This window comes from Dipodomys ordii, unplaced genomic scaffold (assembly GCF_000151885.1).
Source record: "Dipodomys ordii isolate 6190 unplaced genomic scaffold, Dord_2.0 Scaffold15, whole genome shotgun sequence".
Classification (NCBI taxonomy): domain Eukaryota; kingdom Metazoa; phylum Chordata; class Mammalia; order Rodentia; family Heteromyidae; genus Dipodomys; species Dipodomys ordii.
The window spans coordinates 8,659,152-8,683,404 of NW_012267231.1; the positions used below are offsets into that span (position 1 = coordinate 8,659,152).

General features: G+C 50.7%; 1 protein-coding gene across 1 annotated transcript in view; it reads right to left on the reverse strand.

Annotated features, from left to right (window-relative positions):
• Positions 1 to 24,253, reverse strand: part of Pcsk6 (proprotein convertase subtilisin/kexin type 6) — a 73,659-nt gene that overhangs the window by 20,922 nt on the left and 28,484 nt on the right. Inside the window, exons 9-14 of the mRNA XM_013011895.1 lie at positions 23,913 to 24,125; positions 21,175 to 21,275; positions 19,277 to 19,380; positions 17,748 to 17,865; positions 10,560 to 10,748; positions 8,174 to 8,310 (exon numbers count right to left, since the gene is read on the reverse strand). Coding sequence (XP_012867349.1) covers positions 8,174 to 8,310; positions 10,560 to 10,748; positions 17,748 to 17,865; positions 19,277 to 19,380; positions 21,175 to 21,275; positions 23,913 to 24,125 — 862 coding nt within the window. The remainder of the gene's footprint in view (positions 1 to 8,173; positions 8,311 to 10,559; positions 10,749 to 17,747; positions 17,866 to 19,276; positions 19,381 to 21,174; positions 21,276 to 23,912; positions 24,126 to 24,253) is intronic.

Here is a 24,253-nt window from a genome sequence, read left to right on the forward strand (position 1 = left end):
GCTCAGGGACAGTGCCCAGGCCCAGAGTTCAAGCCCCAGGACTGGAAAAAACAATAAATGCACTTATTATCTGACTTATGAAATAGTAGCACTCTGTACAACACATACAATAAAATTATTGCCCAAAACCCCTCCCCCAAAAAACAAAAAAACAAACCTGCTGACACTGGGAATTGGTCTTCAGGAGGGGATTTTTCTTGTGTGTATGTGTGTGTATGTGTGTGTGTGTGTGTGTTGTATGTACACATACACAGGTGTACACATGTCATTACTGGGACTTGAACTCAGGACCTCTTGTTCTCATTTGACATTTTTGCTCAAAGCTGGCATTCTACCATGTAAACCACAGCTCCACTTTGGCTTTTTGCTAGTTCATTGGAGATAAAGAATCTCACAGATTTTCCTGCCCGGGCTGGCTCTGAACTGCCATCTTCAGATCTGAGCTTCCTGAGTAGCCTGGATTACAGGCGTGAGCCACCAGCACCCAGCCAGGAAGCGTTCTTAAAAAGCCAAGTTCTTTGGCTCTTTCACCTTCAGATTCCTGAAAAGGAAGAAATAAGTGCAAATCCACCTGCTCAATCAAGGCCAGTGCTGGCAGTGCCCGCCGAAGTCCACACGGGGCCTGGTGAGGCTGCGGGAAGGCTGGGGCTAATTTGTGCCAGCCCGAGCTGTCTGAGCTCATTTCCTACAGAGCAGGCAGGATCACACCTGTCAATCAAAAGGACCCAGAATCAGGGGGAGACTAAGGCTAAAGTGCCAATGGAAATGCATTAGGGGAAATGCACTTTTCTCTAGCCGGTATGTTGTATGAAGCATTAAAAACCCTCCAGGGAGAAACTGAAATGTTGGAGACAAAGCAGAGAGGGGTGAGGGAAAGGTTTCGTTGGATTAAAAACTGCAAGCTAATACTTTGAATTCCTAGGTGCTTGCTGCCACCCTAGAAGATATTCTGAACAATTAAGAATGATCAGGCCTAAGCTGGGCGCCAATGGCTCACGCCTGTAATCCTAGCTACTCAGGAGGCTGAGATCGGAGGATCGTGGTTCAAAGCTAGTCAGGGCAGGTAAGTCTGTGAAACTATTTTTTCTTTTTTGGGTCCCGTTGTGGGGCCTAAACTCTGGGCCTGGGTGCTGTCCCTCAGCTCTTCAGCTCAAGGCTAGCACTCTACCACTTGAGCCACAGCGCCACTTCCTGCTTTTTTCTTTTTGCTTATGTGGTGCTGAGGAATCAAACCCAGGGCCTCAGGCATGCAAGGCAAGCGCTCTATCACTGAGCCATCTTCTCAGCCCCTGTGAAACTACTTTTATTTCCAATCAAGCAGAAAAAAAAAAGCCAGAAGTGAAGCCCAGGTCCTGAGTCCAAACCCCCACACCAGCACAAAAAACATATATAAATAAAAAATACTGAATCAAAAAAATATGCTAAGCCAGATTTCATATCCAATGGAAACACCTGTTACAAATGGGTAGAAAGACAGACGTATTCAAATAAATGAATACTGAGCACATTCGCTGCCAGCAAAGCAGCATGATAAGAAATAGTAATGCAATTCTTCCACCTGAGAGAAAATGATACCAGATGGTAATTTGGGTCTGTAGGAAGAACCAGCACTTCAAACAGTAGAGATGGTAGTAAACGTCAAAGAGTAGCTCTCTTAATTTCTTTGAGACAAAAAGACTACTTCAAGTGAAAAATAACTTCGGGTAGGTTAAGAGTTCACAATGAACATGGAAATAAAAATTCAACACCACGAAAACACAAATAAGGGAGGGAGGAAATGGAATCACCCTGGTAGGAGACTCTTAAGATTTACAAAGTATGAAATTGTTCAAAGTGGCGCTAAGTCAGCTGTAATAAATTAAAGTTGCACCATTCCTAGAGCAGCCATTCAAGGGCCGGCTAAAAAGCCAACAAAGAAATGAAGTGGAGTTCTGAAGGATATCTGATTAACCCCAATGTAAAGCAGGAAAAGGGAAACGGTGCATGTCACTCCTAAAAATGTGTTTGGAGTTGGGTGCTGGTGGCTCACATCTGTCATCCCAGAGGACAGAGGTTCAAGGCCATCCCCTCCAACGAATACTGTGTGAGGTGGTTCATGCCGTCATCAAGCTACAAAGTATAAAGTAGTATAGATGCTGGGGGTAGTGCCCGCACACACCTTGTGCTTGCTTGGCAGGTGCTCTACCATCTGAGCCTTGCCCCCCACCCTTTTTGCTTTAATGTCTGGTACTTTTAGTCAGGGTTGGGGGACACTTTAGACTGTGATCTTCCTACCTCCACCTCCTGAGTAGCTGGGATTACAGGTGGGAGCCACCATGCTCACATGTCCCTTGAATATGCACTTTCTTCTACTCTGTCAGAAAACACCCTCTCCTCCCCTCCCTTCCCCCCCACCTTCCTTTCTTTGTCTTGGCTCTGAATTTATTCTCCGATGCTGGCAAGAACCTTACAGGTTCTGAAGGAGACAGAGTAGCATCCTGTAAACTTAAATTCTTCACGTCTTCATCTGACACCTTCCTCCACGTGACTCCCCCCCCACCCCCGGCCCAGGGAAGGATGAACCGCCCTTCCCACCATTCTTCCTGCAGAAGCAGGGTCAGAGAGAGCGGGCCTGACAGCGGGCCCGCTGAGTGAGCAGCTGCAGCTCCGAATGCCTGCCAGATGTTGGTCTGGGCTCCTTCAGCCCGAGCTGAATGTGTGCGCAGCTCCCACAGCTGGGCGGCTGGACGGGGGCTCACCCATCTGTCTGCATCTGTGTGTCTACAGTTTACTGTGCCAGAGTTGACAAAAGCATTGCGATCCTCACCAGACTATTTGATCCGGCCTCAACCTCACCTTTCAGGTTGTGGGGAAGAAAGGGTAGGAGGGGCCCGCAGGTCGGTGGAGTCGAGTGGATTGGGCCCCAGAGAAAGCCGAGATGTGTGAGAAGAGCCTGAATGGCTCTAGCCCCGGAGAATGTGCTCAGGTGCACACCAAAGCCCCGGCTGATACTCTGTCTCCTAGAGCTCGCCCGAAGGGAAGCTGCTTGGCAAATCTTTGTTGGTTTGGCTTGGGAAAGAAATTTCACTTTAGGAGAAGAAAGGAAGACGAAGAATTTACTTGCTGAAGGGGATGTGTGTGTGTGTGTGTGTGTGTGTGTGTGTGTGTGTGTGTGTGTGCATGCCTGCCAGTACTGTGGTCTTGAACTCAGGGCCTGGGAGCTGTTTCTTATCTTTTGGACGAAGGCTGATGTTCTGTTACTTGAGTCACAGCTCCACTTGGGGCTTTTTATTTTGCTGGTCAATTGGAGATAAGAGTCTCATGGGCTTTTCAGCCAAGGCTGGCTTTGAACCATGATCCTCAGATCTTCACCTCCTGGGTAGCTAGGATGACATTGGTGAGCCATCCACACCCAGCTACTTGGTGAGTTTTGAGATTTGTTTCCAAGGAGCCAGTTCGGTGGAGGGCTCAGCCTGGCTGGCTCTCAGCAGTTTGCCCTGGGCTCCGCTGTCTCCCATGTCCTGGCTTTTCTGAAGCTCCTTGCTGGTCTCTACCAGTTTCCCCTAGGCTGGGATTCCCCAGGGAACCAAACGGGCCAGTCCCCAAGTCTATGGTAAAAGCTTTCAGGGCACAAATGCCACATGCATCCTGACGTTTGTTTTGGAATCCCTGCTACTTCTGTTGGCGGGCTTGCTACCATGATATCCACGTCTTTTTGAGTCTTAAAAAAGTTGATTGTTTTCCTTTATTGCTTTTCAGGACTCTTTGTCTATTCTTGTAGTGAGGTGCTCTGTCTATTTCTTAGTGATTTATAAATACTCTTTCTATATTAATGCCACCAAGCTCTGTTTGTGGATACCTCATTTCACTTCCTCCCTCCCCCTTCTTTTGTGTGGGGTTGAATGCTGTCCCTGAGCTTTTTTTTTTTTTTTCTGTTCAAGGCTGGCACTCTACCACTTGAGCCACAGCTCCACTTCCAGCTTTTTGGAGGTTTATTAGAGATAAAGAGTCTCATAGGCTTTCCTGCCCTGGCTGGCTTCAAACTGTATCCTCAAATCTCAGCCTCCTGAGTAGCTAGATTACAGGTGTGAGCCACCGGCGCCTGGCTTACAGATCAGTTTTGAGTGGAAAAACCTCTGAGTTCAAGACTCAGTACTCACACACACACTCACACATATACACACCCACATACTTAAACCAACATTTATGTTGGAAAGACAGTTGTTCATGAATTGCTACTACAGCTGGCTACAGTCAAAGGGTTTGGCAGAAGGCAATGGAATCATCCCCTGAGGATCAATGGTGAGGTGAAATTTACAGTCCCTGGTATGTATCTATTTGAAAGTTGTACAAACTTTCTTTCAGTCAAACCTATAATAAACTCATGTGACAATATTACTATCTATTTCTACCTGAATTCAGATACAGAGAGTCATCATTTTCCCCAGATTGAGAGTAGAAAAACAGGGGTATTATGGAATGCTTCAAAGAACACTCAAGCAAAGAGGTGGCTTAAGTTTGAAGAACTACTAAGTTCCAGGGCAACTTTTACAGGGGATAGAGCCAGGGGACACAAACCGGCCACAGACTCCCTGTGCTCTCCTGCTTAGTTATTCGGCTACGTGTTTCCTCTCACACTGCGAAGCTGGCAGGGAATACTAACCGTGGAAGAGACCAGAAAGTCAAATATACTTACTTTCTGGCCCGGCACACACAAAGTTTGCCAGCGCCCAAGATAGAGTCATTAAAAAGCCATGTGTGAATTACTCAAACTTGTCCAAAATGTTTTACAAATAGTTTGCTAATTTTAACATCTTGCTTTTTTTCCCCTTTTCGTTTTTGCCAAACAGAAGTTTCTGATTTTATGTGTAACTCATCTGTCATAATAATGACTTCCTTTCCAAATGGCTGGCTGATTGGCTGGTAGCTTTTTTACTCAACATTTCTTTCTGTCTCCACCACAGTGAGACTCTGTACAGTCAGTCACCCCTCAGAACCTGTGGCTGCTAAACCAGACTCCACCAGCACAGAGAGACTAAGTGTGAACACCAGGTCCAGATCAGCCCCCAAACAGCACAGGGTAGCAACTACGTGTATAGCTTATCCATCCTATTAGATACTACAAATTATCTAGAGAAACAGTTTAAAGCATCCTGGAGACGTATTAAGGTTGTATGTTGATATTATGCCATTTCATATTAAAAGATATGAGCACTGAAGGATGCTGATTCCCTTGGATGGTCCTTCTAGGCTGAGGGATGATGGTACATGGTGGCTAGGTGGATTTTTTTTAATGGATGATCCCCAGTGTATCTGTTCTAGTACCAGTGCCATACTGTTTTAATGGTTATCGCTTTAAAATATGTTTAAAACATCTGCATCTGATTTGTTTTTCAGTGTCTCCAGCTACTCTCTCCACAGGGTCTTCAGACAGGTCATCATCTAGGCCCACTCTTCCTGATGTCTAGTTCACAGTGCGGTGGCAGGAGACTCGCATCAGAATGGAGGTCTCAAAGACAAAAACACCCAAGCCTCCCTCTGCCTCTGTCCCCAGGGCTTCCTGTGCCGCCTGCATGGTCCCGGGGGAAAGGCCAGCCCTGTGCCAGCCCAGCCCGTCACCGGGACTTCTTCAAAGTCTCTCTGCTGTCTGCTGTCCGGGAGACGCAGCCGCTCATGACAGACAGGCACCTGGACTGCTCAGGACAAAGCACCTGTGCGTTGTCCACGGTCATCTGGCCATGTTCTAACGACAACTCGAAAGAGGAGCCCTCCCACCTGAACTGCCGGGAGCCAGACGCAAACACCACCAGCCTCAGAGCCGCCGGGAATCAATGAGGGACACGTTGCTGGTGGGCATGGGGGGAACACGCTCCCTGGCCCTGGGAGATGGGGTGGCAGCGCTGCTCAGAGCCCAGCCTGGCTCCTACAGAATAGGGAAGGCCGCTGCCGTCTTTGAGCCTCCGATACCCAGGGCCCAGGCCACGTGATCTGTGTGGCCCTCCCTTGGGCTGAGAACGCAGGTGCATGCGATGCACCCCTGGCAGGTGCATGCATCCCGGTGGAAAGACCTGGATGGGGGACCCGCCCTCCCCTTAGGGACATGCCTGGGCTGTCACCGCCACCCCCCTCCTCATAGGAACAGAGGCCCAGGGCAGATGCATGAAGCCATCGTCATTCCCTGGGAGCTGAACTTCCGGTCCTCGGGGACTGAGCTCAACGTTTTGAGCACTTTGGGTGGAAATTGGAAAATGCAGCCAGACTTCTGGGAAGGATGATTTAGGAGTGGCGCGCCCTATCGCCCTGGTCTGCTCCCCACCCCCCACCCCCGTCCTGCTTCTTGAGGCCTGCGATCTGGTTGGAAGAATCCTCTGGGAAAGAAAGGTGTCGTGGATACAGAGGGAGGAAGGGGAAGCTGCCAGCACCTGCCCGCCTGGCCGTGAAGTAGGATTCGCACCCGCTTCCATTCCAGAATTGCCTCCTGGAAGTCAGAGGTCTTGGAAGGAGGAGGCCCCCCTTCCCCCCGGCTTGGTCTAAGAGCAGAAGAGGAAGAGGGATGAGTAACCTCTTCTTGGGCCTAGCAAATCGTTTTTAAAGAAACTAATTACATGAGCCGAGTTCAATCTGGCAGGAGGTAGAGCTATTCACATGAGTATATGATTCATATCACTTAATTACTTAATCAACCCAGGTCTTACCCAAGATTCCCAAGCAGGTTTTATACAGTATACCATTAAAACTAAGCACCAGTGTTTGTGTGTGTGTGTGTGTGTGTGTGTGTGTGTGTGTGTGTGTTGATCCTGGGGCTTGAACTCAGGGCTACTGCTCTACCACTTGAGCCACAGCTCCACTTGTGACTTGTGACTTTTTGGTAGTTAATTGGACATAAGTCTCACGGGCTTTTCCTGCCCCCACTGGCTTCAAACTTCGATCCTCAGATCTCAGCCTCCTGCGTGGCTAGGATTACAGGTTGCACCAGCGACACCGGGCTCCTTCAATTCTTTATTGGATTGAGACTCCCAGATGGTCACAGGTTGACCAGGGCATCTTGGCACTGGGTTGACTCCGTGTCACATGATATGCTGGCTGTGTGACAGGTCCTCTCGCCCCCCCCCCCCCCCCCATATGATGTTCACATATCCCCAGCAGTACATGCAGGGCCCTGTGTCCACCCTCCTCCCCCAGACTCTGACTTCCAGAGGGTTCCTGCTACTCTAGAGGAGTTTCCAGACAGAGGGCTTCCTGGGACCAGCCGTCGGTACTCAGTTCTCAGCTCAGCCTCTACCACGCAGGCCTCCCTCATCCCTTCTGCACTCAGTGCTCTCTGAGCACTGTCGCCGTCTCTAGCCGTCTTTGCAGAGACCCTACCGTCTCAAGCTCTCCCCAACCTGAGAATCTGCCAGCCTGAGCAGAGAACTCTGACAAGGACTCCATTTCCAATGAGCCAGCAAAAAGCAGGACTGGAAGCATGGCTCGAGTGGAGGAGCACCCAGTATTAACAAGAAAGCCGAGAAAGAGTAAGAGGCTCTGGGCTCAAACCCAGATAAACATGCCCCCTCCCCCCAAAATAGTAAATAACAAGTGTTGGTAAGGCTGTGGAGAAACTGGACCTCTCACACGAGGTGAACACACGTGACCCGGTGGACACCTAAAGCAGGCAAAACCACTGACACACTGACCACACACAACGTACCTGAATGCTCCTTTCAGCAGTATTGACAACAGAACACGGTAGAGATACGCGGCTTGCCCATGCTGACGCCAGCGGCCTGTACGTACCATGGAATACTATTTGCCCATGAAAATAGCATGGTAATGCACAGTGCTCAGCGGACAGACCCTGAAGCCACGCTGGGGAAAAGCAGCGGAGGCAAGGGGCCTGGTAGCCTAGGAATCACATGATCTACTCAGACAAACTACCCAGAACAGATGAATTCATGCAGCCTGAGAGCACCAGACTTGGGGCGGTCAGGAAGTGCCCAGCCAGGAGGAGGGCCCGCGGATCTGGGGTAGCGGTTCCCTTTGGGAGGATCAATTAGCGGGTGGTGATGGCTGTACCAAGCCGGGAAGGCACAATGCCACGGTACAACCTACACCCACAAACGAAGATCGCCGCGGCATCCGTGCTGGAACAGAGGCCTGGCTTAAATGGACGGAAGCAATGCACGCCATCCCGAGATGCCGGAGAACCACCGACCTTGTTTGTCCGGGTTGCGGACCTGGGAGGGCAGGTCTTGGATTTCCAAGGTCCATTCGCCTTCCGCCTTCTCTCCCCAGCAGTGGACGGTCATGAATTCCCAGTTTGTAAAGCCCTCACTGGAAAAGTCCAGCAATCTGTAATAGGAGACGTGGCGTTAGGAGAAGGAGGAGGCCTGGCTTCTGGGTGGCTGGGAGTGGCATGAGCCTGCAGATTCCTTGTCCCTGCTGAGCTTGCACACCCCACAGCCGAAGCGCACCCCGGGGCGGAGGGCTGGAGAGAGGGGATGGCAGAGAATTGCCATGGGAAAGGTTTCCAACGAGATACTGATGGCCTGTGGTCTCCGGACCTCCTCATTCATGTCCCCTCCTCCCTCAGCACCAGCCAAGCCATGCCACCCACAGAACCCACGTGCAATTGTGGGATGCATGACACGTCCACACCGGCCAAGGAGACAGAACTATCTCTGTGGAAAGATGAACGGCTCTGGTCAGTTTCACCAGCTGTGATTGGAGGAGGTGATGATGATTGACAGGTAGGGGGTGGAGTGGCGGATGGAGGTGAATGAAAGAACCCTGCACTTAATCGGGAGAGTTTGAATGACACCCCTTTTCTTCTTCTCAACTAGATAGTCTTCCCCAGCTGTGCCCACCAGCTCCTAAGCCTTCTGCTTCTATTTCTCTCTAGTTCAAGCAGAAACACGTGACTGGTGATCCCTGGTGATCGACTAATGATCCCTGATGATCAACTAAAGATCCCCAGGGATCAACTAGTGGTCCCTGGTGATGGCCTCCCCTCAGATGTCTTCCTTAGCAGAAAGTAACAATCCATGGCTGTCCTTGCTTTCTATATGGACTTCCTTTTCCATTCTTGTGGGCCGAAGGCCTTGTGCATGCTGGGAAAGTTCTCCATCCCTGAAAGTCAGCCTGAGCCCTCTTCGTCTATAAATTGTCGCCTCGCTTTCTATTTGGAATAAAGGGAGCAGGGATCCCTATTGCATGGGAGAAACCGCAGCACGGAAGTGTCATGTGACACGAGATTCCAGTCCCGATTGTGAGGAGCACTCTGAACACTTGATGTGTACAGAGGGAACGTTCTGTGTGGAAGGGAAGGGGGAAGGGAGGAGCCCATGCTTTCTGCTAAGGAACCGCCAAGGCCAAGGCTGATTTTCACACACAAAGCCAAGTGGAACCCAACACACCCAGGACCAAACAAGGACCAACTGTGTTCGAGGTACCCGGGCGTTGAGGAATGTACTCTTACCCTAACTGGACGGCGCTGGCCCGCTCCGAGGCCTGGCCCATCCCAGAAAGATGGGGGATAACTAGAAGGTAATAGATCCCAGCACGGAAATCTTGATACACACACCACATCTCCAGTAAGGGGGAAAGAAATAAAACAAATTCCCAAGGCTCAGGTGACAGCCAAGTGGCCTCAGGGCGGGGCTTCAGAGGGCTTGGTGGCACAGGTACAGAAATTGGGGAGCTCCAAGGAAACCCACAGGGCTCGTGTTCATCCCCAGGGGCTCCATTGCTGAGCTGGAGATGCAGGAGGCGGCAGGTGGGAAGCAAAGGGAGCTGAGCTGGGCAGGAGCAGGCTGGGGTGCGGGAGGGACCCTGCGGGGCAGATGGCTGAACCGACTAACAGGATGCAAGGACAGCAAGCGTCCCTGCCGAGCATTTCTGTCGTTGTTGTTTGGGGCTTGAACTCAGGGCCTGGGCATGGTCCCTAAGTCTCTCTGTGCTCTGCCACTTGAGCCACAGAGCCACTTCTGGCCTTTTTGTGTGTATGTGGCATGAAGGAATCGAACCCAGGGCTTCATGCATGTTAGGCAAGCACTCTACCTCTGAGCCACCTTCCCAGCCTCCATCCAATTCTTTTCATTCTCTTTTGCTTTCTTGTAATATTCTGGTGAGGAGTGAACTGTCATTTCCAGAGAGGAGGAACAGAGAGCGGGGTTTGGTGACCGGGTGATGGGAGGGAAGCGCAGGCCCGAGCTCCGCTCTCCAGGGCCGGCCTCGGGACGCTGTCTGGCCTACAGCCCTTGGAGGAGAGCTCCCGCTGAGCACTGTGTGAGGAGTCAGGCCACACCACGGGGAGGGGACAGCCTAGGGGCCATGCTGCTGCTTCAGTGTCAAGGGAACAGGACAGACCTGACCTTCAAAGCACTCCCAAGGTCAATTAAAACAAATACCAGCAGGACTCTTCCTTCTCAGTAAACAACAGAAGGAGCAACACCTCCTTGGTTGCTTCCAGAACCATCTGAAAGGCAAGGCTGCCGAAGCCACTACCTGGAGTGGAAGAGGCTGGAGAATGTCTGCAGGCCCACGGGGGGGCCGGCGCCCCACGCTAGACTCGCCGAGGGGGGGGGGCCCTGCAGCCTCACCTCTTGGCCAGAAGTTGCGACCTGGTCCCCGAGGGAGAGGTCAGGTGGATCTGGAGGTCTCCCCGGCGCGGATGCAAGATGGAGATGCGGGCCACCACGTGCTCCAGGTAGACCACGCGCTGGTCCGAGTGGTCGGCGCAGGCGTTGGTCAGGGCCGGGGTCCTCAGCACGTGGCCTATGGGGATGCTCCTGGGAGGGAGGAGAGAGGGTTTAGGTGGCTCTGTGTGTGTGTGTGTGTGTGTGTGTGTGTGTGTGTGTTGGTGAACTCAGGGACTAGGTGCTCTCCATTCTTTTTGCCCCAGGCTGGCATTTTATCATTTGAGCCACTTTTAGCTTTTGGGGAGTTCATTGACTTTAAGAACTTCATGGGTTTTCCTGCCCCCACTGGCTCAGAACTGCCAGGCTTAGATCTCAGCCTCCCTTGGCTAGCTAGGATGACAGGCGTGAGCCATCAGGGCGGGGCTTAGGACGTAGTAAGCTCCCAGGTTCCCTGGCGCGTGGTCTCTGGGATGGGCACCTGACCGATAGCAAGATGCTGCTGAGATGTAAAGACGGGGTTTCCTCTGCACGCTCGAGCTAATGCACCCAGGGCCCGGCCCCTTGGGTACCAGGGAAAGTGGCTCCTCTCTGTCCCATGGGGCCAGCTCATGTTCTCCGAGGCCTGCCTGGCTCTGAGGGGCTTCAACACCTACTCCTTTGTTTTCAGGTCCAGAGCTGACCCAGAGGGTTTCTTTTCCAACTGACCCAGGAGGGAGAATGCAGCTCATCCAGAGAAATTCAGGGACCCTCTCGAGGCAGCACGGCTACCAGGAGATGCAGCCATGTCATCTGACTCAAGCGTGGTGCTCACAGGGGTGGATCCTCAGGCACTGACCCCTTCAAACCACTACCTGACAGGAAGCTGAAGCCCGTCCTGTCTGAGAAAGGATGGTTGAAGAGGAAGGGGACAGAGCCCAGCCCTGGAGGGAGCCTCACGCCTGGCATCCTAGCTACTCAGGAAGTTGAGATCTGAGGATGGTGGTTCGAAGTTAGCCAGGGCAGGAAAGTCTGTGAGACTCTTCTCTGCAACAAACTACTCAGAAAATACAGAAGTGGTGCTGTGGCTCAAGGGGTAGAACGCTAACCTTGAGCACAAAGAGGCTCAGGGACAGCGCCCAAGCCTTGAGTTCAAGCCCCAGGACCGACCCAAAAAAAAAGACATGGACAGATGAATGGAGAGAGGAAGGGTGGGCAAATACACTCACGATATTCAGTGTGCCGATGTGAAAATGGAAGTGGGTGGGGACAGGTGGGTTGAGCCGGACGGTACCCACAGAATGACAGATAAAGTGAACCTCCCTCATACGACTATGTAAAGAGAGTTTAAAAAATTAATTAAAACAACAAAGCCTGGTGTCAGTGGTGCACTTCCTGTAATCCAACTACTCAGGAGGCTGGGATGTAAGGATCATGCGTCGAAGCCAGCCCACGCAGGAAAGTCTGTGAGACTCTTACCTCCAATAAAGCAGCAAAAAGCTGGAAGTAGAGGTGTGGCTCACGTGGTAGAGCCCCAGCCTGGAGTGTTCAAGCCTAGTGCAACTCCCTCAAACACGATCTCACAACCAGGCCCCCTCCCTCTCGCTCTGTGATGGGAATGAATGCTGTTTCTCTTGATAACCGAGGGTCGATTTCACTCTGGGATCGAAATGAGAAGAAGCACAAAGCTCCAACCAGCCAGGATTATCTGACACCCTAACCCCAGACCCAGAGCTGTCCTGGAGTCTGGCTATTATTCCATAGCTCACATCTCTGCAGAGCCTGGCTCCTCACACGGAAGGAAGCCAGCATTCTCTGGCAGAGACTCAACCATGGCTACATGACTAACTCCCTCCCCTCCCTAGCTGGCGTTTCGCTTACTATGGGGGTGCTCTTCCTCCATTATGTCCGCCTTTCCTCTGGGGAGACTCGGAGCATTTGTCACAGGAATGACATCGTTTGGCTGTGCTGGGTTTGAGTCATAAAAAAAGCAATCTAAACAGTTAGAACTGGTGAGGCAATTTCCTCTGAGACTCTAAACATTTGAAAATACGCTTTGCATGCACTGTCAATTGCTCGGGAGGTGCGGGCTTTTCCATGCTTTACTGTCTCTTTACTGGTCCGTGGGCTGTGGCAGATATGCAGATCCCAGTAGAAAGTTCTCCAAAGTTCCAGGTGCTGCAAGACTACCTATGCACTTCCAGATAGAGAGCTCCACCAGACTGCATGCCCAACCAGCCCTAGTGCCTGGGGGGAGAGAACTCCCCGGTGAGAAGAAACAAATTCACTACCGCTCTTCCATCCCTGAGGCTTCAAAATGTGGCTTGCGGTCAACCCTGAGACCCTGAAATGTCCTGACTCTCAAGCTTCAGGGCAGAATAGTAAGATCAAGTTCACACACACACACACACACACCTGCCATACCCAAGCTTTAAAATACCTACTGACCTTCCTTAATCTTCTTCCTTTTTTTAATTTAAAAAAAAAACTTTTTTTTTTTTTGGCTAAGGGAGCAATCATTAAAGTCTAGAACTAGAATCCTGCCAGGGAGCCTGTGTGTGGGGAGGGGGGGGGGGGGGGGGTGTGCGCGCGCGCGTGCACGCCAGTAAGCAAGCTGAGCATGCAAAGCCTTAAATTCAAGTCCTGGTACTAGCACAAGCTAGCTGACAAAAAGCTAAGAGCACTAGGTGCCTATGATTCTGCTACTCAGAAGGCTGAGACCTGAGGGTTATTATTATATTATTTTTTGTGGGTTGTGATGTTTGGGCTTGAGCACTGCCCTGCGCTCTTCAGTTCAAGGTTAACGCTCTACCGCTTGAGCCACAGTGCCACTTCTGGTTTTCTAGTGGTTTATTAGAGCTAAGAATCTCATGGAGTTTCCTGCCCCTGCCAACTTTGAAGCGTGATCCTCAGATCTCAGGATCCTCAGATCCTCAGCCGGGCGCCGGTGGCTCACGCCTGTAATCATAGCTACTCAGGAAGCTGAGATCTGAGGATCTCTGTTCAAAGCCAGTTCGGGCAGGGAACTCTGTGAGACTCTTTATCTACAATAAACCACCAGAAAACCAGAAGTGGTGCTGTGGTTCAAGCAGCAGAGCGCTCGCCTTGAGCTTAATAGTGCAGGCACAGCGCCCAAGCCCCAAAAATAGGCTGGATGTGTGACTCAGGTAGTGGAGCACCATCCATGAGCAAAAAAAGCATTCATCCAGTGAGAGTAGGAGGTACTGAGTCGAAGCCGTGGAATCAGCAAATAAACAAAAACAAAAGAAAATAACCCCTATGATCAATTATCATCTGTTCTCTGGTTAGCCTGTCTTTTGGTATAAGGATGTCAGCCATGACCCTTTATATTGATCCTAAAACCCCTTGAGCAATAGTTCAGGAAAATGGGATGATTTGTTCTAATTCACAAGGACCTGCAGGTGTATCAAGAAACAGAACAAACATCATGATCCAGTATGACTGTCCCCAGAACAGGACCGCACCCATAGCACCTGGTGTGTGTGTGTGTGTGTGTGTGTGTGTGTGTGTGTGTGTGTGTGTGTGTTGAGGGCGGTCACCCCCAGCAATGGCCTCTCTAGCAATGGCTTGAAAACTCAAAACCAAAGGCCTCACGTGGTATGCAGGTACGTTGAGGGGCCCAGTGCCCAGGAGGGATGTGCTGGGGAGGGAGAATGGGTCCCCAATACCTACATGTGCAATGGGGCCCCACTGGGGCCGGCCGACCTGGGTCCAACTCCTGGGAAATGCACCAAACCAGCCACAAGGGGCTGGCTCTGGGGGCTGCATGAGGCCAAGATGGGAGAAAGCTACATAGCCAGGACTGAGTGCTTTCCTGCCCTCAGAGACCACATCCATAGGCAGCCAGGGGGTGTGGAGGGACGCAAGGACAGGGCCTGCGGGGTGGCAGATCACTCTGCTTGGCCTGAATTTGTAGGGAAGCCAGAAAGCCTGGGTTCAGCCCTGGAGCAGCCCAGTCCAGGCCAGCTTCTGATCTGTGTGTCTCCGTCTTGAGGGTACATATAGTCCCCAAGTTGTACACACTTCTTGGGATTTTGAAAGAGTTAAGACATGTAAATCACTTGGAAAGATGTCTGGAGTTTAGTGAGTGACTGTGTAATTGTTATGCATTATTCGTCATTCATGGTTCTATGTCCTGATGTATAAAGTTGCTTGAAAAGGTGCATCAGACACAGTCTGGTGTAATGAAATTCCAGAAATAATGAAATATCCAGAAAGAAAAGAGGAGGTGGTTAATCTAGAACTGATACCTGAACATCTCTAAATAGGTTATCTGCTGTACAGATAATCGTTCGTATTCAAAGCCACGCAGTAGCTTTGGAGATGGAAAGCTGTATGTATGTTTGTGTAAGAAGGAGAGAGAAAAAGAGAGAGTAAGAGACAGAGACAAAGCCACAGAAAGAGAAAGAGTGAGAGAGATAAAGACAAAGAACGAACAGGAGAGAGACAGAGACACAGAGACAGTGAGAGACAGAGAAAGAGACAAAGAAAGGAAGAGACAGAGAAAGAAAGAGGGACACACAGATTGGAGAATAATTCTGCATGGGCAGATGTCACCGGTCACAATGTTCTTTGTCTTTTATGGGCAAAATGTACCTGCTTTGTTGGGCCTGGGTTGGCTCAACCCTGTCATCCTAGCCTGTCAGGAGGCTGAGGCCTGGAGGACGGGAGGTATAAAGCCAGCCAGGGGAAAGGCAAGTCTGCCAGATTCCATCTCCAGTGAAACAGCAAAATGTCAGGCTGGAGGTGTGGTTCAAGTGGTAGAGTGCTAGCCAAGCAAAATAGCCGAGCGAGACTGTGAGGCCTTGAGTCCAGGCGCCGAGTACCAGGTTGCTGCATTTGGACTTAGCATTTGCAGAATGCTGCCTGTTACAGACTTGACCCATGTGAGCACTGTAGAAGGCACTCTGATGCTGAGTCTATTCTGGGGTTGGGGAGATGCCAGACTGTAAGAGTCTGTGGTCCTGTTTCCTGGTAGGCTCTCCAATCTTCTCCTCACATCAAGGGACTTATTTTTGGTGCCGGTCTCGGGGTTTGAACTCAGGGCCTGGGCACTGTCCCTTAGCTTTTTTTGCTCAAGGCTGGTACTCTACTACTTGAACCACAGCTTCACTTCTGGCTTTTTGTCGGTCAATTGGAGAGAAGAGTCTCATGGACTTTCCTGCCCAGGCTGGCTTTGGACCACGATCCTCAGATCTCAGCCTCCTAGGCAGCTAGGATTCCAGGTGTGAGCCACCAGTCCTGGCTCCCTCTCCTTCTTTTTCTGCTGTCCATCGGGAGAAACAGCTGAGTCCAGGTCTGGGACATTCAAACAGTCCCCAGATGCCACCAGGAGAGGAAGGACTTGGAGACTAAGGAGGGTGAGCTGGGTTGAGTGTCGCCCGCAGAGGCAGCAGCAGACCAGGGGACATTTCTCATTCATTTGACGCCAGGTGGGGCACAACTGACCAGAACTGGAGCAAGGGGAGAGGAAGCAAGGGACCCCCCACTCCCGTCACCCCTGTCCGGGACCCCATACAGGCAGTCAGGATGGAGAAGAGCAGCCAGAGCACCCCAGGTGAGGTCCCCTGGGTAGGAAGGAAGCAGATGCGTCCCCCAGGGTGCTTGTACTCTTCCCGGGGACCCCCACATCCTCAGGAACCTCTAATGATGGAGTTGGCTAAGGGATCTGAGGCCAAAAATTCCAGAAAGACTCTGAAACAGTGCGAGGTCAGGATGACTTTCCTTGGGAAACAGAAGCTCCATTCTTGGCCGTTCTTGGAATTGTGGAGTTCTGATTTTCCTCAAAGGACCAGGAACAATGTCAACCTGTGTTTCCCCCCGCGATCTGCGCCTGTCTAGACTCTGTGTGCGTTCACTTAAAGAGCAAACTAAGGTAAAAAAATAAAAACAACTGTTCGCCACCTAGGCACCACTCTGCCATCTTAAAAATGACTTCTGGCAGGAGAAGAATGCCTCTTTCAGGAGCTGCCCTAACCAGGAGCCCAGCGAACGGGGCCGGGGCAGCCCAACGGGACAGGAAGCAGATGGGAGGCTGGCACCTCTTCCCCCTGGCATCCGATTACAGCGTTTCCCAATCAACAAAAACCAAGAGAGGCAAAGAGGTCTCCTTATCTACAGAATCAAATTTGGCAGTGTAAGGCTTGCAAAAGATGAGGCTCGAGGAAGCCAATACAGACTTGGGCACTGGCTCACGGAACTGTCCAGTCTGGGTGGGACGTTTGGGGATATTAGCTATAGGAATGATCCTTCTGTAACTAGCCATCTGGAAAATTCTTCCTGACTCTCTCCATTTTGCAAGGCTCCCACAAGAAAGACTTCTCTCAATGTTTGTGGCCAAAGAGTCTAGTTTAAAAAGTCAAGCAAGGAATGATTTCACAGTGATCTACCTGTGTGTTTGAGAAAGCAATGGGTTTTGGGAAGGACTGGGGATAGAACCCAGAACCTTGTACACTGCCGGACAAGCCACTCTACCACTGAGCTACACCCCCAGCCTGCAATGTGTCGCTTCTAATCACTATATCACCTGTTTCCAACATGTTTCCCCAAAGAAAACAAATAATCATAGGTGGAAATGCATCCTCTTAAAAAATAAATTGTGTGTGTATGTGTGTGTGTGTGCGCGCGCATGTGTGTGAGTGTGTGTGTGTGAGTGTGTGTGTGTGTGTGTGTGTGTGTGTGTGTGCAGTACTGGGGCTGGAACTTAGAGCCTCTTACGCTCACTTGGCTTTTTTGCTCAAGGTTGGCACTTTACCACTTAAACCACAACTCCATTTCTGGCTTTTTGCTGGTTAATTGGATCTAAGACTCTGCCCAGGCTGCCTTCAAACCTCGATCCTCAGATTTCAGCCTCCTGAGTGGCTAGGGTTACAGGTGTGAGCCACCCGCATCTGGCTAAGACAGATAGATATCCCATCCGGTGGGGAATACTGAGCCTTATGGAAAAGAATTTGATACCAGGCTGAGTTATGCAGCCAGAAGCGGATCTTTTCCCAGCTGTGCATCCACAAGAGAGAGGAGTTGCTATGCACAAGCACATGAGTGTTCCTGCCTACGTGTCGGGAAATGCGTGTGCAAACCCTTCCCCCATCCTTCCCTGCTCTGCCTTCCGGCAGAGTCTGAGGTGTCTGACAAGTCCGCACAGAGCCTCACCTGAGCCTCTTGTCCGTGGTGGCCACGCACGTGTGCTGGGCCGGGACTGCTGTCCACTTCTTCGCCTCCACCACCAGAGCGTCTGCATCCACCAAGCCAAATCCATAGAGATGGCTAACTGGAAAGACAGGGCCTTCAGAGCCGGCTCGTCTGCCTCTGGGCAGGGAGCCCGGGCATTTTCCCTGGCCGCTCTGCTCACACCGCCTGTGACCCCTCGGCTTTGTGCTGGCTCAGGCTACAGGACAGGTCATTCTAACAGCTGTCCCAGCTGACAGGACCTCCTTGCAGGAGCCTGGCCAGGAGAGGTGGTTCACATGGGGTCAGACTAGGAGAAGGAGAGGGCCCAGAACTTTCCTTTGGTGGTAGTGGGACTTGAACTTGGGGCTTTATACTCCTGCTTAGCTTTTTGCTCAAGGCTGGTACTCTTCCACTTGAGCCCCACTCCCACTTCTGGCTTTGGAGCTAAGAGTTTCACGAATTTGTCTACTCCAGGCTGGCTTCAAACTGTGATCCTCAGATTTCTGGCCTCCTGAGTCACCAGCACCCAGCTACCATTAGGTTTCTTCACAGGGGCCTGCAGTATCTGTGTCCCTCCATGTAGCAGAGACTCCTGCCTCTGCCTGGCAAATGCAGGTATATACCACCACACCTGGCTAGATTTAGTTTATATATGTATCAAAATTTCTTTTAAAAGAAGAAAAAAAAGAAGCATATATCTACAAACTCATGATTCACTTTTGCTATTACTGGGGCATGACCTCAGGATTTCACTGTCTTAGCTTTCTTGCTCATAGATGGTACTCTACCACTTAAACCATGCCTGCAACCTGGCTTTTTGTTGATTATTTGAAGATGGTAGTGTCAGAGACTTTTCTTCCCAGGCTGGAGATTCAAACCATGATCCTCTAGATCTCTGCCTCCTGAGTAGCTAGGAGTACAGGCGTGGGACTCATGGGTACTCAGCTAAAATATATTTATGTTCACACACAAAAAAAGAATTTTTAAAAAGGAGTCAATTAAAGAAAATTATTGTATAAACATAGGTGTAGGTGCCTCCTGAGAGGTTAAAAAATGTCACTGAGACATGGCTTTGTTGCTCTAATGACAGGTTGGTACAGGTTGAAACCCTTATGAAATCACTGTATATACGTTTCTCTGTCTCTGTCTTTTTGCCAGGCTTGGGGCTTGAACTCAGGGCTGGGCACTGTCCCTGAGCTTCTTTCACTCAAGGCTAGTGCTCTACCACTTGAGCCACTGCACCACTTCCAGCCTTTTTGGTTAATTTAGTGGAGATAAGAGAGTCTCACGGATTTTCCTCCCCAGGCTGGCTTCGAACCATGCTAGGATGACAGGTGTGCCTGTCCGGTTTCTGATCCTCACGATACACAATTGAGAACCGTGATTAAAGTTAGTTATTGGGAATTTCCTTCAAAGGGATTCACACCACCCCTTACCACCACCACCACCACCACCACCACCGGACAGAATGACACCTTGGCCCTTGCCCCGCCCACTGGGCGCTCCCGCACCTTTACGCCCGGCGCCGTTGATCTTCCAGTCGTTTGCCTTCAGGTGTGCCGGCCTGGATGTCTTCACCAGCAGGTGCTGGACATCCCTCCAGGTGAGCTGGCTGCTGCAATGAAATGTTCAGACCGCTGACACCAGCTCAGCGACCCCGAGGGCGCCCAGAAGCTGATTGAGACGAAACCAGAGCCTGCTGGGTTCATAACCTGTCCTGAACAAAGGATTCACTCCCTAAACGCTTTACGCAGAACTGGTTCTAAGCCCGGGACGGGGTGGGGGAAGGGAAGGGGGGGGGAGTGGTGGCTCACGCCTGTAATCCTAGCTATTCAGGAGGCTGAGATCAGAGGATTGAGGCTTGAATCCAGCCAGGCCAGAAGAGTCTGTGAGACACTTCCCTCCAAGGAACCAGCAAAAAGCCAGAAGTGAAGCTGTGGCTCAAGTGGTAGAGCACTAGCCTCAAGTAAAAACAAAACAAAACAACAAAAACCAAAACCAAGGGACAGCGCTCAGGCCCTGAGTTCAAGCTCCAGGACCTGAAAAGAAAATGCACAGACATCTCCTTGCTTCTGAGGTATAATTGCCTCTGAAATCAGGATCTCTTTGCATAAGGAAGTTTTGCAGGGCTCCTCTCTGTCCTTAGCGTTCAAGAGTTGCCATTTCCAAGGCCGCATAACTCTCAGTGGGAAAGAACTCCTCAATCATCACAAAGATTCTGTCAAGTGTTGTGTCAACAGAAGTCCCAGTTCTGTGGCCCGAAAAGGGGCCTGCCTTACGAGCTATGCACCTTGGGCTGAACAAAGCAGTATTTCTCATGCTACGGCTAGGCCAAGAGTAAAATAAGATTGGTGTTTCTTTCTTTTGCTTGATTGTAGACTCTGGCATTTGAAGGCCTGAGCGTTCTTCTGCAAGGCTGCTGTAAAATGTGGCCCAGATCGGTGAGTTCAGACAAGACACAGACAGAAGATTCCTGCTATGTAAACATAAATGCTCCAAGTGTAGACTCGAGTCTTCCATTCACAGATATTTAAATCCTCTGTTAGACTGACACAGACCTAAGATTTTGTAACCAATCATAAATATTAATCAAGAGCCCCAGCTTCACTTCCAGCTTTTTGCCAGGGTAATTGGAGACAATCTCATAAGCTTCCTCACTGTGGTTAACTTGGAACCTTGATCCTCAGAGCTCAGCCTCCTGATTAGCTAGGATTACAAGCTTAGTCACAGGTACCTGGCTTTATCCTATAAGTTTCTGAGGAGGAGAAAAAAAAAATCTGAGGAAGCCATGTCTCTGAGACTCTAGCTCCATGGGCAGCTTTAATGTTGAAGATTGGTTGTGAAGCAGGGTTTATTTTCCACTCAGTTTTGCCTAAGTTCCTTGTCTGTTTCCAATGAGGAAGGAAAGAAAAGAGCAAGGACTTGCTAAGCATGTGGAAGCAACTTTCCACACAAGTAATTCATTATTTAGAATTTTTTTTTAAGGGCCTGAGAACACAGAAGCTAACATTTTGGAGTAGAAATTGGAAATCTTTTTCTGTTTCTGTATTCAATTGGTAGCATTTGCCTGCTATGGTCTTTAGTTCTAGGCAAATCTACATGCTGAGCATGCATAACGAGAAGGACTGATACATCCCAAACCTTCCTCCGGAATTCCTTCAAAACTCCTCTCTGACAAGCGAGTACTGCCGAGGGCCTGGCTTCAGGGACAGTTTTGAATTTATTTCAGACCCATGACTGCACGTGGCATTCACGCTCTCTTGGATTTGTCTGCCTGGGCTGGTTTCCAATTGTGATCCTCAGATCTCAGCCTCCTGCGTGGCTGGGATGACAGGTGTGAGCCACTGGGGTGGATAGAAACTTTTTTTTTTAACAGAAAAGAAAAGAAAGGAGGAAAATGGAAACTTACTTTGCTTCTAGAGCCAAGGCTAGCATGCCTGCCACCATGGGGGCCGAGACGGACGTCCCGGTGTGGCCGTCGGTGCAGCGCTGCCGCAGATCAGTGGTGACCTGGGCGAGAGCGGGGGAGGGGTGGGCACGCGTGTTAGGCGAGGCTCTTGGGGGAATCAGATCCACACACACAACGCGCTGGTGCCTTCCTTGTGCACGCGGGACCCTGGCTGCCAATGACAGACCATGGGCAAACCCGTGGGCCTGGTGTTCCCTCTGGAGGGAGGAGCTCCTCTCAGGGGGGAAAGGGAGACTGAGGCAGGTAAAGGATGGGCATCCAGGAGTCCCCCCCACCCGCCAGGAGCTTTGATGACGGGTCTATGCAGACATGGCTTGGGACAACAGGTCCCTTGTCACCCTGTCCCTCCCTGCCTCAGATGCCTAAAAGACCTGGCCTTATCCCACCCGCCAGGCCCAGACTGGAGACCTCAAGGCAGCTGGAACCAGCTGGACACCTGGCCCAGATGAGGTTCCTGCTTTTTTACCCAGAAGGTTGAAGACTGGGTGTCCACCTGGAGATGCTCCCCAGAGAGCTGACAGGATGGGTTCTGTCTGCAGAAAGCACACAGAGCCGGAGCATTCTCCATGGGTTTTAAGCTGCTAACTTGGATATCTGGTCATCACCCCTCTACCCATGGCAGGGCTCCAGCAGCCACTCTGTAACCTGAGGAGACCTTCTCCCAAGCCCCACTACTGGGATTTGAACTCAGGGCCATCCCTTAGCTCCTTTACTCTACCACCTGAATCACATCTCTACTCCCAGCATTTGCTGGTTAATTGGAAATAAGAGTCTCATAGACATTCATGCTATGGCTGGTTTTGACCCTTGATCCTCAGATCTCAGCCTCCTGAGTGGCTAGGATGACAGATGTGAGTTTGAGGTGGTGAATTCAAAAAGGAAACAAAAGCCATTTGTAGCTGGGTGCGCACCCATGCACGCATGCACACACACACACACACACACACACACACACACACTGGCAGGATTAAATAAGCAAAGGAAGCCATAGCCCTCCTTCCAGAGCGGAGTGACAGCACGCTTTCAGCACACACCCGTGGCTCGGCGTGTCCAGTAACACAAGCCTCAACTTGCCCTCACTCAGCCAGCAGGCCTCTGCCAGGTTTCAGCCCAAGTGTCTAACTAAGACTCCAGCAAGTCGGTGCTCAAGTGAGCCCCATGCCAACAGGAACCAAACCCCATTCAGTCTCTTCCGCCCCTCCCTGTAGTATAGGGCCCAGTACTGCAGCAAGGAAAGGACAGAAATGATGTCAATGAACACTACAATAAACCAGCCTGGGGTCTGGGGGACTGGCCTTGGCACCAGGAAGCCTGGATGCTCCCCTGGAAAAATGTAGAAATCAGCCAGGCACCAGCGGCTCACACCTATCATCCTAGCTACTCAGGAGACTGAGATCTGAGGATCATGGTTCGAAGCAAGCAAGGATCAGCTGGAGCAAGAAAGTCCATGAGACTCTTATCTCCAACCAACCAGCAAAAAGTCAGAAGTGGCAGGGCGGCTTACGTGGTAGAACAGCCCTGAGAGCAAGCTCCAGCAGCATGGGCATACACACGCCCAAAAATGTAAAAAAAAAAATCACTCTGCAAGTAATTTCTAAAGATGTGGCTAATTAGCAAGAGAAATGAAAAGCCACTGGTGAGCATTGAAATTAAAGCAGGTTTGGTCAGCTCCAGGGTGTGATAGTAAAACGTCTACAAACACACTTAACCAGCGCTCGTCTGAATTCCTCATTCATGCAGACTGGAAACCATCTTTTCCTCTTTTGATTGTTTTTAAATATAGGAAAGTACATTCTGAAGGCCAAAGCATGAATTCCACCCATATATTGAAACAGCAACTGTTTAAAAAAATATATGAAGGAGCTGGGCGCTGATGGCTCACACCTGTCATCCTACCTACTCAGGAGGCTGAGATCTGAGGATCGCAGTTCAAAGCCAGCCCAGGCAGGAAAGTCTATAAGACTCTGATCTCCAATGAACCACCAGAAACCTGGAAGTGGTGCTGTGACTCAAGTGTAGAACACTCGCCTTGAGCTGAAGAGCAGAGGCACAGGGCCCAGGCCCAGAGTTCAGGCCCAACGACTGACTAGATAGATAGATAGATAGATAGATAGATAGATAGATAGATAGATAGATAGATAGATAGATAGATAGATAGATAGATAGATAGATAGATAGCCGGGGATTGGGCAAAATGGACTAGAGGGCTGTTTAGCATGTGCAAGGCTCAGCACCACAAAGAAAGGATTAAAAGATACATCACACGTAGGGTCACTGAGGAAAGCAGGATAGACAAGCCAACAAAGCCCTGATGCTGTAAGCAACAGAAGCCCATGGGAATACTTGGATTTCTAGAATGTTCCAGCATAAAACCCAAGCTTCCTCTTCTTCTTCTTGGACACGTTGGAATGGGACCGGTCAATTGGGCTCTGAGAAATGTGACCACAGGAGTTCAGAGAGCTAAAAGGAGAGGCGACGAGAAGGAACCCCATTCTTAAATGATTATTTTTAGATGGCGAAAACCAGAGAGGGTTTTAATTGGCATTCCTGGGCACAGAGGAGCAAGGCGGGGTCCAGGGCAGGGCTGCCCAGGGACTGGACTTGACCTTGAGACTGGGACACGCCCCTCTGAGGGCAGAGGCACGTGGCCAGCCCTCCGACTGGCAGGGGCCACTTACGATTTTGCGCTCGTAGAAGGCGCCGCTGCTGTAGGTGGTGGCCAGGGTGGACGCGCACTCTTCCAGGTACCAGGGCTTGTGGCCGTTCTCCGTGGTGCTGCTCACCGAGATGGTGTAGATGCTGTTGGTATAGCCGTCGCAGGAACAATGGTCGCCCTCTCTCCCGCCGTTCCCGGAGGCCCAGACAAAAATGGAACCCAAGCCCTGCCGGCCCTACGTGGAAAGAAAACAAGGCATCAATGATGACAGCTGGGACTCCAGGCCTAGGGAGGGTCCCACACTGGCCTGTAGGCCCACCTTCTGGATTCTTCCAAAAGGGCTAAGGGCAGGAAATGAAGACA